The sequence below is a fragment of the Cololabis saira genome, chromosome 8 (genome assembly GCF_033807715.1).
Source record: "Cololabis saira isolate AMF1-May2022 chromosome 8, fColSai1.1, whole genome shotgun sequence".
In the NCBI taxonomy this organism is placed as follows: Eukaryota; Metazoa; Chordata; class Actinopteri; order Beloniformes; family Belonidae; genus Cololabis; species Cololabis saira.
This window is the reverse complement of record NC_084594.1, coordinates 2923789-2944345: the sequence shown is the minus strand read 5'-3', so window position 1 is coordinate 2944345 and position 20557 is coordinate 2923789. Positions and strand designations below refer to the sequence as shown.

Sequence of the window (20557 nt, the reverse complement as noted above, 5' to 3'; positions counted from 1 at the left end):
ACTGGTTGTTGTTTGTGTCTCTTCCTGTTCCTGTTTCTGTTCGTTTGTTTTCTCTCTTGCAGATTCCAAAGGCTTGTGTTTTTCTGGGTTTCTCTCATTTCAGATTCCCCCTATCCCTCTTACATATATGTTTAAAACAAAACTGAAAAAAAACCCAGCTCTTTCAGACGCGTTCGCCTTCGCATCGCTTTGTTACTCCTCCTGCTCTCCGGCAGGTGTTCAGCAAGTGATTGTTTCAGGTGTGTGTTTTTGTGTTATTTCTACTAACCAATCAGGGCGTCCAGATCCGGCGTGGTGTGGTTGAGGTCTCCGTCTCTCCTCCTCCTGTCCTCGTCCCTCTCCCACTCCTCCTCTCCCTCCCTCCTGAACGGATCCTCTCCTCCGTCTTCCCCTCGCTCTCTCTCCTCCATGTCCGTCCCGTAGACGCCGGACGCCTCCTGGGAGGCCTCGGCGGCCCCTGGCCCGCGGCGGAGCTCCGTCTCCGGGTCGCCGGCATCGGTCCGTCCCGTGAAGCCGTCTCCGTCCCGCAGGACGGCCAGGTGGACCATCCGCTGGAGGAGGAAGGATCACGGTCGGTTAAATGGACACAGCGGTCGTTACTCGATACACATTAGCTCGGACTAAAGCTGCTTTAGTCAAAGAAAATTATGACTAAGTATCGCCGTCAATGAACCTTTATAACCTGAGGAAAATGAGACAAGACGCAACCATCCATCCATCTATCCATCATCCATCCATCCATATTCCGGCTCTCGTGAAGGCGGACGCTTTTCTGCTCCTCTCCCTCCCTATCTGCCCAGCTGCTGCTTTTTGTCCTGTCTTGTCTTTTTCTTCCGAAACTCTCTACAATCATGGAATTGGTTAACTGGTCTCTCAGCACAATTGACCAAATCTTTGCGAGGAGAAGTCAGGGGACAAGGGAGCCCTCCTGCCCCGATGGGACATTTTTTGCCAGATACATGATGGACTCATGGAAGCATTGGAGGATCATGTGCCTGTCGATTCTGTCCGTCAAGGACGTTGAAGATGCCTCATAATTGGATTAATGATAACAGGATTTCTGCTTTTTGGAGCTGGTGGATTCCTGGTATATCGATAAATGCGTAAGTCATCGACAGCTGTCCTGGCCCTTTCAGAGCTGCCCGACGTGTCTGAGGGGATAAGCTCTGCGACCAACACTCAGACTTTAACGCTGGGAGAGCTAAATCGCAGGCTAGCGGCGGTTTTTGATCTCATTGGCAAGATGGAAAAGACCTTGGAGGAGTTGGAAGCTCGGCTTGGCGGGAATTGACCACAAATTTGTCTGTTTGGAGTCGCCATTGATGAACCAGAGACTTAAGGCAGACGGAAAATTACTGGAATCCACGTGTTTTTTACAATACAATTGTTGATTCTATAATCTGACCTTGACAGAGCAGCCTGGCAGGCAGCTCCAGTCACAATCTCCCTGGATGAATGAAAAACAAGATGCTCTGCCCCCACTAGCCCTCCCCTTCCCAGAACATCTGTGGACCTGTATCAGAACTGTACCGAGCCGTCTGATAACATCAAAGACAATGGCTGAGGAGCAGCTCTGGGGCAAAGTTCACAGACTTACCGCTCAAACACACATTTGCTGATAACCACACCTCCCTCATTCTCAACCCCTTCCCGGCCCCCCCTCTTATCAACCGCCTAACACGGTCTCCGGGTTCGAGCGCCACGAAGCCGCGGCGCTCACTTGGATGCACCATGCTGGGAGAAGCTCAAACCTGGTCTTCGTCTCCCTCCCATCAGAGCTTATATGGATGACATGACCATACTTGCCACTACTAAAGCATGTGCCAGACGACTGCTGAACAAGCTGCAGGAGAACATCCAGTGGGCCCGGATGGAAATAAAGCCGAGCAAGTCCAGGAGGATTTCAGTTGTCAAGGGGAAGTTGTCAGAACACCGGTTCTACGTTAGCGAGGAACCCATACCAACTGTGTCAGAGAAGCCAGTCAGGAGTCCTGGACGTTGGTACAATGCCACCCTCAGGGACACAGAACAAGTGGACCACCTTAGGCTGGACACCATAAGTGGCCTTGAGAGTATAAATAAGTCCAATGCTCCCAGGCAGGCTGAAGCTTTGGTGCCTCCAGTTTGGGCTGCTACCCAGGCTGATGTGGCCTCTTACCATCTACGAGGTCCCAATCTCAAAGGTTGAAAAACTGGAGAGATTGGTCAGCTCATTTGCCAAAAAGTGGCTGGGACTCCCCAGATGCTTTAGCAACATCGGGCTGTACGGAAGAGGCATTCTGGAACTTCCTGTTTCAAGCCTTGCAGAGGAGTTCAAATGTTCCAAAGTAAGGTTGGAAATGACACTGTCGGAATTCCGTGACCCTTGTGTAGCCCAAACAGCTCCTACCCTGGTGACCGGAAGGAAATGGACCCCAACTGCAGCTACTCAGCAGGCAAAGTCAGACCTCAGGCACAGACACATTGTTGGCCTAGTGCAACAAGGGAGAGGAGGCCTTGGCCTGGGAGAGAGTAGGCCAACCTGGTAGAGGGCAGCTCCAGCTCAGCGCCGACGTCTGGTCGTCGATGAGCTGCGTCGGCAAGAGCAGGCAACAAGGTGTGCAAAGGCTGTCTCACAAGCCAAGCAAGGACAGTGGGAGGGAGTTGAGAGGAGAAAGTTCTCTTGGAGGGAGCTGTTGGGCATGGAAGCATTTCACACCAGCTTCATCTTACGTGCAACGTATGATGTCCTGCCTTCCCCCTTTAACCTCAATCAATGGTACGGAGAAGACCCTACATGCCCCCTCTGTCCATCTCCCGTTGTGGCGGCACAACCACGTCCTCAAGTGCCTGGCAGCTACTCTGGACACCAAACGGACAAAGATCAAGGCCCTTCCCCCTCCATCAGTCCATCCTACATCTGCAAGAGATTTCATCCGAGAAGGAGCAAAGCCAGCCAAAGTTCACACAACATCGGACATCGGCCAGCTCGGAGGGGCACGAGACTGGAAGTTGGTAGCAGATCTGAATCACAGGCTATGCTTCCCACCTGAGATCTCCAAAACAAACCTCAGACCAGACCTTGGTCCTCCTCACTTCACACGGTCTATATCATAGAGCTCACTGTTCCTTGGGAGGCTGCTGTTGAGGAGGCCGTTCGAACGCAAGAGTCTTAAGTACAGCGAGCTTGCAGCTGATGCGGAGCAACGCGGTTGGAAAGCCAAGGTTTGCCCAGTGGAAGTTGTTCTGCAGAGGCTTCTTCGGCAAGTCTACTGTCAGGCTGCTTAAGGACTTGGGGATTCGAGGCCAAGCCCAACGCCAGACCATAAAAGCCCTCTCAGGTGCAGCAGAAGAAGCAAGTCGGTAGCTCTGGGTGAAGAGGCGAGACTCCTCCTGGGCCCCAAAGTAATGACACGGGGGGTTGAAAGCAGAGGGGGGCCCACCTGGGACGCCAGGTGTTGCCGATGAGTCCTCTGGAGGAGTTGTGGGCCTTTCATGGAAACACCGGGGAAAGAGGGTGCCCACCTGATGACCCCAATGAGGCTTATAACCCCCACGCCCCCCATCCTTCCTCATCCACCATCGCAAGCCACTCTGATGTTTGCACCGTCACCACTCATGTCTCACCGTATGTTTATTTAAGGGATTGTTTCACCTAGTCCTAAAACAGAACAAAAGACTAAAATGCTCAGACTTTTAGTCGACTGAAAATTGAAACGACTAAAAGGAGAATGAACGTAGGCCGCTCGGTGGCGCAGTGGGTTAAGCAGCGGGCCATATACTGAGGCTACAGTCCTCCTCCTGCAGCGGTCGCGGGTTCGAATCCAGCCCGTGCACCTTTGCTGCGTGTCTTCCCTGTTCTCTCTCTCTCTACCCCTTTCATATCTGCATCTCCAATAAAGGGCCACTAGAGCCCAAAAAAACCTTAAAAAAAGGAGAATGAACGTGACTAAGGCCTTGTCCCAATACTCCCCCTACCCCTACTTTTCAGTCCTACCCCTAAATTTTGCACGTTCCCGTGAGGGTAGTGGTGTCTCAATTCCTCTTTGCATCTAGGGGTAGTGGAGAAAACGAGGCTATGAATCTGGCCCTACGGATCGAGGGGCTTCCGATGCTCACTTGTTGATATAGGGCCAGAAAAATTTCCCAGAATGCTTTTCGTCGTCATTTGCGGACTGAATCAAAAAAAAAAAAAACATGGCGGACATTTCTTATTTTTTTGTGAATAAAATCAATATTTTGAGTTATTTTCTGCATAAAAATGCATTTTGATTACATTTCTAGCGAGAAATATATATTTTACTTTCAAAATATTCACTCAGTGAATGTACATAATCACTCGCTTGCCCGTTGTTGCGAAGATCTCGCCAGAATAAAGGCTGATTTATGGTTCCGCGTTACACCAACGCAGAGCCTACGGCGTAGGTTACGCGGCGACGCGCGCCGTACGCCGTACCCTACGCCGTACCCTATGCCGTAGGCTTTGCATCGATTTAACGCGGAACCATAAATCAGCTCCCGAGCAGGCAGGCAGAAATCAAAACAGGCGTAGCTACAACTGTTAGATTTCATTTATTAAACCAACATTTATCTTCCTAAATGATTGGCTCTCAGCTTCCTGATTTTAGGGGTGGTGCTGAAAAGTAGGGGTAGTGGGAGTATTGGGACTGGCCCTGGGAAGATTTGAAGTGCCCTAAAATCTGTGGCTTCTTTTTTAGGGGTAGTGATAGTGAGGGAGGGCTAGTGGTAGAAAGTAGGGGGTGTATTAGGATTGGCCCTAAAACTAATAAAAACTAAAATGATAGCTGGACCCAAAGACTGGACTAAAACTAGAACTGAAACAGGCTGACAGAAACAACACTAGTCTCGACCTCCATCACCTCCATCTCGTCCTCCACGTCCACGCTGTCCTCCAGGTCAGCGGTCCTGGCTACTTCCAGGTCAGCGGTCCTGGCTACTTCCAGGTCAGCGGTCCTGGCTACTTCCAGGTCGGCGGTCTTGGCTACTTCCTGGCCACCGGAGGGCGCCGCGTTGAGATGAGACGAGTTGGACGGCTCGGCCTTGGTCTCGTGGATCTCCGGCCGGCCCATGTCGTGCACCAGGTGAGGCTGGGGGCGCACCAGCTCGGGGAAGGACTGGCGTCTGGGCCGGACTAACTCCTGGAGGAGCAGCGGCCGGGCCGGGGTTTCTTCCTGGAGGAGCAGCGGCCGGGCCGGGGTTTCTTCCTGGAACAGAGGAGCCACCGGAGGACGGAGGGGGGCGGATCGCCGGGTCAAACCGGGTCTGGAGGTGTCTCCGCCGGCCAGGAGAGCTGCCAGAAACACAGAAAACACACTTTATTGATCCCCGAAAGGAAATTAATCTCTGAGGAGATTAATGGTTTACCAGCAACAGTGTGTGAAAACCTTGTGGAGATTTACAGAAAACGTTCTGTCAATGCCAAGGGAATATGTGTCAAGGTGTGGTTTAGTTGAGAACCCAAAAGCAGGAGAGCGGGAGGCAGGAGTTCCAAAAACTGGGTTTATTAAGCAAAACCAAACCAAAAACGCTGCAGAGCAGGATCAAAAGCAGAACAAAAAACAGGAATCCAAAAATTAGGCGAGGAGACATGGAGGGAGCAAACAGTACGGACCAACAGGGAGCAGGGGAAAGACAAGACTAGATATATTCAATTCAATTCAATTCAAAACACTTTATTTGTCCCCGAGGGGCAATTTAAAAGGCATAAGGAGTAGCATTAAAAGACAACATACATACATACATACATACATAGGGTGTTCAGTTAAAAATATCCAAGCTACTGCCAGTAAAAGTGCTTTGTGCTTAATGTTAAAGTGCTATGTGGATTAAGTCATTCGCCGTTGAGACAGGGAGGGGTCGTTGTTTAAGAGCTGGACTGCTCTGGGGACAAAGGTGGCCCTCCTCCTCTGTATAGGGGATAACGAGACACAGGTGCAGACAATCAGGGCAGATGGAAACAGGAGGGGCAGAACTGAAACTCAAAACTGGGGGAAATGTCAAAACCATGAGATGAACTTTTGTTATTGACCAAATACTTATTTTCCACTAAAATTTGCAAATTCTTAAAAATCAGACAACGGGATTTTCTGGATGTTTCTTTTCATTTTGTCTCTTATAGTTGAGATATACCTGTGATGAAAATTACAGGTATATCTCATATTTTTAAGTGGGAGAACTTGCACAACTGGTGTCTGACTCATCTGACTCTGCCATCATTTTTGTCCATCGCTCCTGTAGTTTCTTGTGCCGGTCCCCCTTTTTTCTCTTTTGTGCATGTTTGCAGGCCGGAGCTTCGGGAGCTGCGTGCTGGCCTGCGTAATAATTGCTCGGGGGTTTATGTTCATGTTCTGGGTCTCTGGAAAGCGTCTAGAGACAACATCTGTTGTATTAGACGCTATACAAATAAAATTGAATTGAATTGAATTGAATTGACTAAATACTTTTTTGCCCCCCTGTATCTTCATGTGGACAAATCTGGTACAAATACTTTCTAACATGTCGTAATATCTTAAATATTAATAGTTGTAATTGATGGCAAGTAATTTTAATTTGTCCTTAGTTTAGATCACAGGTTGGCGTGAGCCAAGCCGAGCTGGATGGAGGTTTAACCCAGTGGTTCCCAACCTTTTTCCATGGAGCCCCCCCTACTTGTGTCTAAGACCAGCCGGGCCCCCCGACCCGTACGTACTAGCACCAAAAGAGTAAAGTTATTCGTTACAAAAAATGTTACAAAAAAACTTTGAAAAAAATGAACATTAATTATGTTTTTTTGATACATTTCTCTTTGGTTTACCCAGTACTTTGTTTTTCTCCCCTTCCTTTTGTGTCACCAATGTATAAAATACGCACAAAAAATTATTGCAAGGAAATAAAAATATTTCTGAAAAATGTCTCTTTTAAAGGAGCTTGAGGCCGGATTGTGGCAAGATTTATGAAAAAAATCCGTATAAGTTTTAAGTTTTCTAGTAATAATGTCAGATGAAGCGTTCCAAACCCAAAAGAATGATTCCTCTAGTGTATCTCTCCTTTGCCTTGAACAGGCTGTGTGCTGCAAAATGTGCTGCAATTCGGTCCCGAATTTCCCGCGCTGTCCTGCGGATGTGATGTCACATGACGCTGCATGCACGTTCTCCCCGTTCTCCCGTGCCGGCTTCACTGTTGGCTGCAGTACCCCCAACGGCCGTCGTGGTGAAGGGTGGCGCTAGAGAGTCTCATTTCTTAAAAGGAGCCTCAAGCTCCTTTAATATGAGAGCAACATTTTTTAACATTTTTCCTTTAACAACCTGTCGGAGTAGTACTGTAGTATGATTAAATGTTGAATAATGATATAATAATACGTTTTTAAGTTTTTATCCTGATAATTAACTTAGTATTTTAAAATTACCAAAATATATTTCTAAGTGGGTTTATACAGACTTGGATTACTGTACTCCATTAGTTGTCTTATTATGATTTTTTTTATATATTTAACATGCGCAAATATAATTTGTACAACTGCAGATCCTCAAAGCAGACAAAGTTTCGCGCCCCCCCCAGAGATCTCTGGCGCCCCTAAGGGGGAGGACCCCAGGTTGGGAGACACTGGTGTAACCGGTCCAGACCGGTCCAGACGATCAGCTGATCTTCATCCATCAACTAGTCCAACTTCCTGGTCTGGACTAAGCCCCGCCCCCGTCCCCAGAGGGGGCGGAGCCTCTTCCCCAGAGGGGGCGGAGCCCCAACCCCCCGGCATCAGCACGTATCCCATGGTGCTCTCTGTCTCTCTGTCTGGGACCCAGATGGCCGTCTGGACGCTCAGGCAGATTATGATGAAATCATGTCCAACATGTCTGAGGCCGTTAAGCTCCGACCCCCAACATCCCCCCACCAGTCCCCCACCAGTCCCCCACCAGGGTCCACCAGTCCCCCCCACCAGGGTCTCTAACTGGAAACTTTTAAACTCCGAGGCATTTCCATCAGGGCTGGGGATCCATTCAAATGTCAAGAATCGATTTGATTCCGGTTCTTAAGATTCAGAATCGATTATCAAGATTCGATTCGATTCCGATATTGATTTGGGTTAATGTTATTAAAAATGTTTTTTGAGCTGTTGCAGGAATTATATGACTGTAGTTCTGCAACATATTACAGTTTTTCACAATTGTTTAAACACATTTATTGGAACATCAGACACAATGTGCACAACCTGAAACTCCAATCCTGCTAAACTCCAACACATTTACTGCTCTAAACTCAAATTCCCATTTTCTCACAACACTACACACAATTCCCAATATCCTGCACACTCTTCCTGAATTCCCTCTCTTGCTGTTCACTCAGAACACACAGTCAATCACATTTCTAAACTCCAAAGGCTGTTGTGCAACATGCAATCAGCAATCTGCCATAAAAGGGTCACAGGTGATGACTGGTTTGTTTGGAGAACAATGGATGGAGGAATATTGAGAGAGGTGCAGCTTGTGATGTCCAGTGATGCACATGCAGAGTCCAAATACTGTAAAATATTATTTGTTGTTACAGTAAATAATTGTGTGTTGTTTTCTATTTGAGTAGCCTATACATAAGAATACTATATGGTGATATATTCCATCCAACAGCTGAAGGTGTAACACTGAACATACACATGCAGGATTCTACTGAGGCATTCATATAGTGTTTTCCATTCATACTAGATAGATAGATAGATAGATAGATAGATAGATAGATAGATAGATAGATAGATAGATAGATAGATAGATAGATAGATAGATAGATAGATAGATAGATAGATAGATAGATAGATAGATTTATTATAGTACCCTTGGGTAAATTTGGTTCACAGTGAGTGCCTCGTCATACAATACAATCTAAAACCAGATACTCAACAACACAGGATAAGATAAAGTGACAACAGCTTTGGCTAAAAGAACAAAGAACAAGAAGGACGGCCCCAAGATAAGAATCAAGATAAGTTAAAACATCAGTAGATAAAAACACTAAAATATTACAGTTTTTCACAATTGTTTAAACACATTTCCTGATAGACTGCCTCACTTTCTCAAAACTCTAATCAAAAATTAAAAAACTCACACACAAAATGCAAAATCCTACACTTCTCTTGCAAAAGCACACTCTACCTTCAAAACAGTGTTAACTCTTCACTAAATGGTATTTCCTTCTCAAATGCCAAACACATACATCATTTGAGTAGACATTTCTAAGCACCCACTGAACACTGATGTGCAGAATGCAAGACACTATAGTATGAATGGAAAACACTATATGAATGAATGAATGAATGCCTCAGTAGAATCATGCATTTGTATGTTCAGTGTTTCACCTTCAGCTGTTGGATGTAATTTATCACCATATAGTATTCTTATGTATAGGCTACTCAAATAGAAAACAACACACAATTCTTTACTGTAACAACAAATAATATTTTACAGTATTTGGACTCAAAATGTGCAGTCCACTGGACATCACAGCAAGCTGTGGTTGAAAACTTGACAGAAAATAGAAACAGAACAAAAGTATTAGGCTGCATCCTGCCTTTCATCCCTGGCTGGCCACAGGACCTCATCCACGTCGCAGGCGATGTTCTCCCTGGCCAAGCAGCGGGGGAACAATCTCCTACAATGCTGCATGACGTCTTGACAGGCCTCAGCAGTGACATCACCACATGCGTCCTCCATGGCCTGCAGCAGTGGGATCCGTGTCTGAGGATTTCTCTCGTATACCTTCCATCTCCAGGCAGAGAAAAACTCCTCAATTGGGTTGAGGAAGGGAGAGTATGGAGGGAAATATAGGACATCAACTTCTGGATGGACCCTGAACCACTCACAGACCAGAGCAGCCCGGTGGAAACTGACATTGTCCCAGATAACAACGAACCTGACCACCTCTGTGTCCTCCATCTGGTCTGGCTGGACAATGATATTGTAGAGCTGGTCCAGGAATGCTAGAAGAAGTGCAGGGTTGTAGGGGCCACGGGTGGCATGGTGATGGAGGACGCCGTGGTGATTGATGGCAGCACACATTGTTATGTTCCCTCCACGTTGGCCAGGGACCTCTGTGATGGCACGCTGGCCGATGATATTCCTCCCTCAGCGCCTTCTTTTTACAAGGTTGAACCCCGCTTCATCAATGAATATGAATTCAATGGCAAATTGCTGATTGCATATTGCACAACAGCCTTTGGAATTTAGAAATGTGATTGACTGTGTGTTCTGTGTGATCAGCAAGAGAGGGAATTCAGGAAGAGTGTGCAGGATATTGGGAATTGTGTGTAGTGTTGGGAGAAATGTGTGGTATGGAATGGGAATTTGAGTCTAGAGCAGTAAATGTGCTTGGAGTTCAGCAGGATTGGTTCAGCCACCTGAAACATGAGTTTCAGGTTGTGCACATTGTATCTGATGTTCCAATAAATGTGTTTAAACAATTGTGAAAAACTGTAAAACAAGCAAAAGGATAAAAAATGTGCCTTTTCATAAAAAACAAGATAAAGGAAACAATACAAAACATAAATACAAGGTTATGTTGCAGTTCCCTCACTTGTTAATGGCACTGATGCATGCTGGTACAAAGATGTTTTTGTAACGTTTGGTTTTACAAGCAGGAACATGAACCTCCGACCTGATGGAGCAGCTGAAACTCACATTTAAGAGGGTGGGAGTTGTCTTTTAAAATGGAGCCAGCTATCCTCTGTAACTGTTTAGAAAACAGGGTTTCTGGATGAAGCTGAGACTCTCCAATCAGCTTACTCGACCATTTCACAATTTGGTTTAAACAGTTTTTTGTTTTTAAGGGACACATTTCCAAACCATGAAGCAAGACAGAAAGATAAAACTGATTCTATAAAAGCACGATAAAACAAGATCAGCATGGTCCTGGAAATGTTAAAAGAAGACAGTTTTCTCAAACAAAACAGGCGCTGGCGTCCCTTTTTGTACACAGCTTGACAGTTTTCCTCAAAGTTCAGTTTGTTGTCGATGACAGTTCCCAGATATTTATATGTGCTGACACACTCCACTGCCTTACCTTTTAAAACTGGGACCTCTTGGTTGGGAGCACTGTTTTTACGAAAGTCAATGATCAAGTCTTTTGTTTTAGAAATATTCATTTGAAGAAAAGACTTACTGCACCAGTCAAGGAAATCATTAACAACTGGGCCGTGGCTACAGTGTCTTCCATTCTGCACATCAGTGTTCAGTGGGTGCTTAGAAACGTCTACTCAAATGATGTGTGTGTTTGCCATTTGAGAAGGAAACACCATTTAGTGAAGAGTTAACACTGTTTTGCTTTTGCAAGAGAAGTGAAGGATTTTGCATTTTGTGTGTGAGTTTTGTAATTTGTGTTTAGAGTTTTGAGAAAGTGAGGTAGTCTATCAGGAAATGTGTTTAAACAATATTAAAAAACTGTAATACTAGTATTATATTGAGATTAAACAGCAAGTATTGCAGCTAATGATGCTGTAAGGACCAATCAGCTCCCAGAATGCTGATAGAACTGAAACAGAAACATCGTGGGGCAGAATTACCAAACAGATCCAGGGAGGAAACAGAGACGGAGGAAATTCTTTTTATTGTTTCCCATTTTTGAGAATTTGGTTTTTAGCATTTTATGCAAATGTAACCCCAAGACACTATATAAAATAATGAAATACGGACAATTTATGCGTTTATAACTGAAAACTTTAATGTTTTCATACCTTTAAACATATTTAAAGGCAAAAACATGGCAGTAACATTCCTTTTTTGAGCATAAACAAAAAAGTTCCAAAAGTTATTTGTATGAAATAAATAACTAAGAAATAAATAATTCAAATATGCCTTTAAATATGCATTTAAAGTGCAAAAGAAGAAAGAAAGTGCAACAGCTCAACAGCGGATGAGTGAATTAAAGTTCACCGGGCGAAAATGTAATAATGAAAAAAAAAAATCGATCTTTAGACATACGAATTGATTTTTAGGAATTAAAATGAGAATCGTTCTAGAACCATTAAATACATTTTTTCAACACATTGGCCCGGGTGTTTGATGCCCCGCATCGACTCTCCGAAGCTCCGCTCGGTTACAGGACGGTGAGGAGACGCAGCCGTCGTCACGGCGACCGGAGCAGCCGTCGTCACGGCGACCGGAGCAGCCGTCGTCACGGCGACCGGAGCAGCCGTCGTCACGGCGACCGGAGCAGCCGTCGTCGCGAGTCTCGTACTTCAACACGACGTTCTGCGGACTAGCTTCGATGCTCCGCAGATCTGGATCAAACCTCCAGAAACTGCAGGAACTGGAACCCTCAGTTCCTTCAGATCAAGTTAAAACTAATTTATTTATTTAAATCTGAATTATTAATGATTTAAACCTGCAGAACTGCAGCAAACCCGGCAGCATGATGGGATAGAAGGAGACTGTGATGCTTCTAAACATGAAGAAGAAAACGGTTGCAGGTGAAACTCCTGACATCGTAACTTCATCAGCAGCCGACAGAAACATGATGCATCATGGGTAAAGGACGACGACCCGACTCTCCGTCTCCACCCTGGTTCTGCAGGCGGAGCTTGAAAGCAGCACTAGGCGACCCGTGACCCGCAGCCGACCTTCTTACGCCACCCGGTTTCCCCCCGATGCCTTGACCTTCACGTCTCCATCCAACTCTGCAGTGTCTTCTTCTCCTCTCAGCTCCTCCCTAAAGGGGTCGCCATGGCGACTCCTCCACCTCCATCTCCCCCATCCTCTAAACCCTTGTGTCCCACGCGACTTCCCGTCCTCTTCCACTATGTCCATAAACCTCCTCTTTGGCCTTCTTCTGGTCATCTTCTGGTCCACCCCCCCACCCTTCTACTGATACATTAACTGTCCCTCTTCTGTCCAAACCATCTCAGTCTGTTCCTCTCTGGTTCCTCTGATTCAGATTCAGATTCAGATTCAGAAAAACTTTATTTATCCCCGAGGGCGGAGCAATCGCAAACCATTAGTTACCATTAGTTACTCGGCGCTGCTGAAAAGGTCGTTAGTATCTGAGCAGCTATGAAGTGACAGAGCTCCTGGTAGATCTGGTCGTTCCTTATCTCCGTCTAGATCGGGGATAAATAAAGTATTTTTGAATTGAGAACGTCGTTTCAGACGAAAGATTCAGGGAACCTTTTGGGTTTTGTTTTATGTTGTCGTGAAACCCACACAAGGTACACATACTTTTTTTTAACCTCTTCTTGATTGCAAATGAAAAGAGGAAAGTTTCTGAAATCAAAAGAATCCAACTTTATGGTTAACACTGTGTATAAAATGAACATAAGTGGTGCCAAGATCGATCCCTGAGGAACACCCTGAATTACACCGAGCTAGCTGGATCTGATTACCTGAACACGCAGGCGTTTTTTTTTTCCCCCCACAGAATCCAGCTCAGTGTCAGAACCCTGGAAATCTATGAATCTCTGTTCGGGGATAAATAAAGTATTTTTGAATTGAATTGAGTTTTGAACGTCATGACAGACGAAAGATTCAGGAACTTTGTCTTACTTTGACGTGATACCCACACAAGGTGACTTTTTTGTACCTCTTCTTGATTGTAAATTAAAAGAAAATCAAAATAATCCAACTTTTTGGGTAACAGTGTGTATAAAATGAACATAAGTGGTCCCAAGATCGATCCCTGAGGAACACCCTTATGGCACTTTTGCACTAGGACTTACTCGGCCCGACTCGGCTCGTCACGCCTTTACCCGCCTCAACCCGTTTGTTTTTCCACAGCCAGGGGTGAAGTGTGCAGGTTGGGGTGAAGCTGCTGTGACGTACTCGATTGCGCAACCACTTTGTTCATGTCGGCGCTGATGAGAAATCAGCTGGAGCCGCGAGCGGCTGAGAGTAAAACAGCCCGTCTACATCCATTTTTTAATTCTCTCCTCAGCACCAGGTTTATGAACATCTGCACCTCAGAGTTGGATCATGAAACAGACTTTTGCGCTGCCTTTGCTACTGGAATCAAATGAAGAAGCCGCGAGCCACGATTCCCGCTTCCTGATTCAGACGTCTGACTCCAACCCCCCGACCAATCGGTGGCCTGTAGTGTGATGACATCACAGCCCGACTCAGCCGCTTAGAACCTCAGCAGAATAGTTACAGAAAAAGTATCAACTCCACCCGCCTCCACCCGTAGTGTGGGGCGAGTCGAGTCACGCTGAGTAGGTACTAGTATAAAAGCACCATTAGGTTCTTCTCACTCGCAAACGAGTCCTCCATCTTGCTGCAGCAGATCTTCATCCCTCCTCTCCAGATCTTCCTCCACCTGCTCTCACTATAGATCACAGTGTCGTCTGCAAACGCTGCGACTCACGGAGCTTCCTCTCCCTCCTCATCCGCCCGTCACCATGGCAACCATTGCAGCTGATCCGGTCCTCTGCAGCGAACATCGTGTCCCTAAAGCCCCCAAATCTGGAGCTGTAACTCCCCTCAAATCTGATTATGAGAGGAGACAGAACTCAAACCCCCACCAGATCCTCCACCAGTTATCTCCTCTATAATCCCTCCCGTTAAAACAAAGTAGGAACGCTTCACGGTTTACACAACGAACCAACTGCAGCAACTTTTACACCAGGTCAGCTTCACAGATTTCAAATTTCTGAAGTATTCTGTGTTTTTCCACGATGAGAAGATGAACCGATGAGGAAAATCAAACATGGTGAAGGAACCAGGACGTCATCTATCCAACCTGCCGCCCTCCGGCCGGCGCTACACAGAAAAACTACAAAACTGTTTCCTAGGGGCGGCCAGAAGGGAACCCTTACATTCTTGGGGTGGAACCAAAACTAAAAACCATCATTACAGGTCTTTATTATACTGTTGTAGTTTACAGGCTCAGAAATACTTAAAAAACGCTGATATACTTAGGCTTATTATGGAAGAGTATCAGGGCCATGCAGGAGAAAGAAATAGAGAGGAGAAGATTGTTTTTTTATTGTGCACTTCGAGAAAAAAGTCGAAATGTCGAGATTAATGTTGAAGTACAATTTCAAAAGTCATAAATCTAAATTTTGCCTTTTTTCCGTACATTTCGACTTTTTTCTCAAAATTGTACTTCAACATTAATCTCGACATTTCAACTTTTTTCTCAACGTTTCGACTTTTTTCTTAACACAAAATGGAGAACGGTTCCAAATTTCCTTTTATGTCTGACATCCAATGACAATAAAGTCTTTCTAATTCTAATTCCAAATGTTTGCAGCCTCAGTTATTCTCAAAAATTCAGATTTTTTTCTTTCTTGGAAAGGTTGGAGTTAATAATTATTTTTATTTGGTGCTATCTACATTATACAGAGATTCTGTGTAACTTTTATTATTATTATTATTATTATTATTATTATTATTATTATTATTCAACTCCAGATTTCTGTGTTCCTTCTTGGAAATGTAAGTTCATAAAGCTTGTTGTTGTTGTTTTTATGAACTTTTAGAGTCAAATATTTGGAGATTTTTCAAGTTAGTAACGGAATTTCTTACATTAATATAATCTTAAGGGTCAAAACTCCCCAGCAAATTGGCCTTTATAACTGAATATTAATTATTATATGAATTATTAAATCATAAATGAGAAGTGTTTACATGCATGATGCTGCAGCGCTGACGGTCTCACGGGTTTATGATGATTAAGACAGTGATGGAAGTGACGCTGCAGTGCTCGTCTGCTACTCATTAAATAATAATAATCATAATAAATGATATTTAAAGGCGCCTTTCTTGGCACTCAAGGTCGCCGTACACAACACATGAAAAAAATAAAAAATAAAACCAGCAGAACACATTTAAAAACATCAGAAAACATTTAAAAACAGCAGAAGTAAAAACAAAGAAATAACAGAAAGAGGTGGAGAAATGAACATTTAAATGAGGTAAAGGCAGTTTTGAACAGATGATTATCATCACTTAATAGCTAAGGGATGCTGCATATGTGTATATAAAGGTTTAAATACTTTAATTCCAGATTCATTCTCTGACTTTTTTTTAACTATTGTTTATCACCTTACTCTCTGGGTTATTTTGTTGCTGTAGTTTATATGTAATACATGCTTGGTCATGTCTCACTATGTGTTGCTGGATTTTGTCATTTAAATTGTGATTGAATAAAATACAAAATAAAAAATAAAAAATAAAAATTTAGGGACCATCTACACATTTCGGTCCCCATATAAAAAAAAATGCGGATTATCCTCAAAACGATACTCTAAACTGCTCAAAAGACGTTGATGTCAATATGTAACTGTCTGCATGACGCGCATTTAGGGACCTTCATATAATACTTTCATTATTTTGGCTAAATATTTTATTCACAGACATAGGTTTTCGAATAGCACTAATTTTTTATAAATTATTAAGCATTATTGTATAGAATAATGCACTTGCACTTTAAACACTGCGTGCAGCTCCGGCGACACCCACATTTAAGTCTATTAACAGGAATTCAGGTCCAGTCCTGCTGTAACGACCCGGCAGGGAGGCAAGACAAGTTTATCTGTCCAGCACAATTCAACACAAGGGGATTCAAAGTGTTTTACATCAATGTTAAAAGCTGCAAGACACAATTAGACAGTAAATAACAAATAAAATAAAATTAAATCATGAGAAAAGAAGGTAAAATAATACTGGGAAGAAGCAGGACTCCTGCAGGGCCGCGGGTGGAGGGATGGAGGGATGGAGGGATGGAGGGATGGATGGAGGGATGGAGGGGATGCTGGTGCGACTCACCCGTCAGCAGCATCAGCAGCGGCAGCGGGCCGGGCATCTCTGCTGCAGGTTCGGATCTCTGACAGATGGTTCGGATCCCTCTCAGAAGTCTCTCTGGTTCCTCTGGTTCCTCTGGTCCCCCTTCACCACCGGCTCAGTCCTCCCGGCGTGCACTGCGTCTGCGGAGCTGCGTCTCTCTGCTGATCCGCTGCTGCAGTAACGCGGCGGTTCCCGCTCTGGCCGCCAGAGGGCGCCGTGGTGCCGCTGCTGCGTTCATGGCTGCTCGGAAATCCCAAAACACTACAAATAAATCCCACAAAGAACGTAATAATCAAGAATAACTTACAGATATTCGTAGATTCCTACTTCTGCGGTCAATAACTCATACATTTTAGTTTAGTTTATTGGTCCTTTCAATTTCCACAACACAAATAACCCAAAGCACAGGTGTAAACCTTAAACTCAATAAAAGCATACAAGATATTATTCAAAGCAAAGGTAATGGACACTTATATAGAAACACAATAAGCAAACAAAGAAGAATGTACACATATATGAGATGAAATTACAACTTAAATTGGTTTTGTCGGTTTCCTTAGCATCTTTTCACTTTCTGTTTTCAGAGCTATCATTATTATTATTATCATTATTAATACTATTACTATAATTACAGTTATTTAAGCTATTATTATTATTATTATTATTATTATTATTATTATTATTATTATTATTATTAGTGTAGCCTCATGATACTTCATTTGTTCTTTTTGCATATTCTACAAAGTATTATGTTAAAAGGTGGGCAAGATAAGCTTTCTGCTTCAAGCCCCTTTTCGGTCAGAATAATCACAATGTTGACCAGGAAAAACCTGTGGATGTTTGTTATCCTAACTAACTAACTAACTAACTAACTAACTAACTAACTAACTAACTAACTAACTAACTAACTAACTAACTAACTAACTAACTAACTAACTAACTAACTAACTAACTAACTAACTAACTAACTAACTAACTAAATCGTCAGTGTTATACAAAAAAATATATATAATTTTTGGTATATATGTATATACTGTATATATACAATTTTAACTAAAAACCAAGGACCAAAAGGTGTAGACTGAAGCCTATCTTTTCACAAGAGAAATGTTAGCTTTTATAAACTAGTGCAATGTCGATAAATATCATTCCATACACTATTTATATTAGCAATAATACAATAATACATACACATACCTACACATATACATACATATACACACACGCATACTATATAAATAAAAAACTACAAGCGGATTCTCATCTAAACGAGACTCTAAACTCCACAAAATACTTTATATACCGGTAATACTTTAATTATTTTAGCTAAATATTTAATCCACAGATATAGGTTTTCAGATATCACTCCACTGTTTTAACATTTTTTTAATTAAATTCTTACTTTAAAAAAATCCTAAAAACATAAAAACTAAACAAGCCATATGTGTATATATATGTTTAATTACTTTAATTCCAGATTAATTTGCTTTTTTTTTTAACTGTTGTTTATCACCTTACTGTGGGTGATTTTGTTGCCGTTGTTTATATGTAATACAGTATATGCTTGGTCATGTCTGACTATGTATTGCCGGATTTTGTCATTTAAATTGTGATTGAATACAATTTAAATTAAAAAATTAAAAAAAATATAGGGACCATTTACAAATTTCGGTCCACATATAAAAATAAAACACTAACACCAACTGTAGAGTCACCGAAATAAAAGCATGCAGACGTGTTGTGATTCATCAGTGACGTCTTGTTTTAAAACCTTTAAGACACTTTAAATGCAGACATCTCCATCTTTCTAAAGTGTCCTCCAGCAGAACTCGTGTTTGCATTTATTCCCAGGTGAAGATGCACCTGTGTGAGGGAAACGGCGCCCTCTGGCGGCCAGAGGAGGGAACTGCCGCGCTGCAGGTCCGACCTTCTGCAACAACTGCAGGAGAATTATTACTGGGGTTGGTTTAGATAACGGTCCCTGGAACTCACAAATCACTGAATTACCGAAACTTGCGGATAAAATGCTCCACGACAGACACAACAGTAATTTTTATTATACAAACCACAAACCTGCTGCAATCACACTAATTATTATAAATTACTGCAGGTCTCCAGATAAGATATATTTTTTTAAAAGGCTACAGACCGACTATTTTAATTAATGTCATTTTATCTCCTTTTTAAAGTACTATTTCAGTATTATCTCAACTTTTTTTTAAATTATTTATCTAATTATTATTATTTTACCTACCGAAATAATGAAGATACTGAGTCTGTTATATATATATATATATATATATATATATATATATATATATATAGTGAAGAGAAAAACGTCGAAAATTTTGTGAATAAAGTTGAAATGTTGAGGAAAAAGGCAAAATTTCCACTTTATTCTTGAAATTGTATATCAACATTAATCTCGATATTTCGACTTTTTTCTCAAAGTGCACAATAAAAAAAAATCTTCCCCTCTCAAATATTTTTTCTCCTGCATGGCGCTAATACTCTTCCGTACATTTGAGAAAATGATAACCTATAAGTGTCATAGAATCTTTTAAAAATATATATATTTTATCATCACGGACCCCCTGCAGTTCCACCAGGGACCACTAGGGGTCCGCGGTGAGAATTACTGACTTAATAAATCATGTTTAAAAACTTGAATCTTTCCCCTCAAAGTCCTGGACGATGGATCTATTTCTCGTGTGGATGAAACCCGTCACACCTCAGTAACCGACTGGGGGCGTCGAGCTGATCCGTCCCTGGAGACCCAAAGGTCAAACTCCCACGAGCTGCTTGGAGACGCAAGACGTCACCGAATCTTTAAAGACTTCTGGGAAATTAGTGTTTCAAACATCTCCATGTGCAAAACATCAAACATCTACGGAAGAGTATCAGGGCCATGCAGGAGAAGAAATATTTGAGGGGGGAAGATTTTATTTTATTGTGCACTTCGTGAAAAAAGTCGAAATTTCGTGAATAAAGTCGAAATTTCGTGAATAAAGTTGAAATACATTTCGACTTTTTTCTCGACATTGTACTTTTCAATTCAATTCAATTTTATTTATAAAGCGTCTAATACAACAAAAGTTGTCTCTAGACGCTTTCCAGAGACCCAGAACATAAACCCCCGAGCAATTATTACATAAACAATGGCAGGTAAAAACTCCCATAGTGGGAGAAAAACCTTAAGCCAAACAGTGGCAAGGAAAACTCCCCTTTAGGAGGAAGAAACCTGGACCAGAACCAGGATCATAAGGGGGGACCATCCTGCCGAGGGCCAGACTGGGGGGTCGGGGACGTCAGCAGCACAGCAGGCAGGTGGAAGCAGCAACGGGATGACCGGGGGTGGGGACCGCAGGCCAGCATGCAGCTCCCGAAGCTCCGGCCCAATCAGCAAGTCCCAGGTTGGGGTGCAGGGTCGGGGAAAGGTTGAGAAGGGGCAGGGCCAGGGAGAGGAGTCTTGACGGACATATCTCTCCCCCGCCTGACCGGGCTGTTACCCTGCCCCTCTCACTCCCACGCTGCAGGATCCGGTGTTGTGCATTCAGAGATGCTCTTCGCCACCGGCGGAGGATGCTGCACCATGTACAAAAGAGAAAAAAGAGAAGAAAAGGGGGCCAGCACAAGAAACTACAGGAGCGACTCTGGCACACTAGAGTTTCCACTACCTAGAGATTTACCAACACCAGCTAGAGGTTTACTAAACACTAACTATAGGCTTTACTAAACAGAAAGGTTTTAAGTTTAGTTTTAAAGGTGGAGGTGGTGTCAGCCTCCTTAACCCAGATTGGAAGTTGGTTCTATAGTAGTGGTGCCTG

The 20557-nt window shown here is 43.4% G+C and overlaps 1 protein-coding gene across 1 annotated transcript in view; it reads right to left on the bottom strand.

Annotated features, from left to right (window-relative positions):
- Nucleotides 1-16866, bottom strand: part of podxl2 (podocalyxin-like 2) — a 36381-nt gene extending 19515 nt beyond the window's left edge. Inside the window, exons 1-3 of the mRNA XM_061728355.1 lie at nt 16713-16866; nt 4860-5290; nt 269-551 (exon numbers count right to left, since the gene is read on the bottom strand). Of these exons, the coding sequence (XP_061584339.1) occupies nt 269-551; nt 4860-5290; nt 16713-16749 (751 nt within the window). The 5' untranslated portion in view covers nt 16750-16866. The remainder of the gene's footprint in view (nt 1-268; nt 552-4859; nt 5291-16712) is intronic.
- Nucleotides 16867-20557: the final 3691 nt, after the last annotated feature.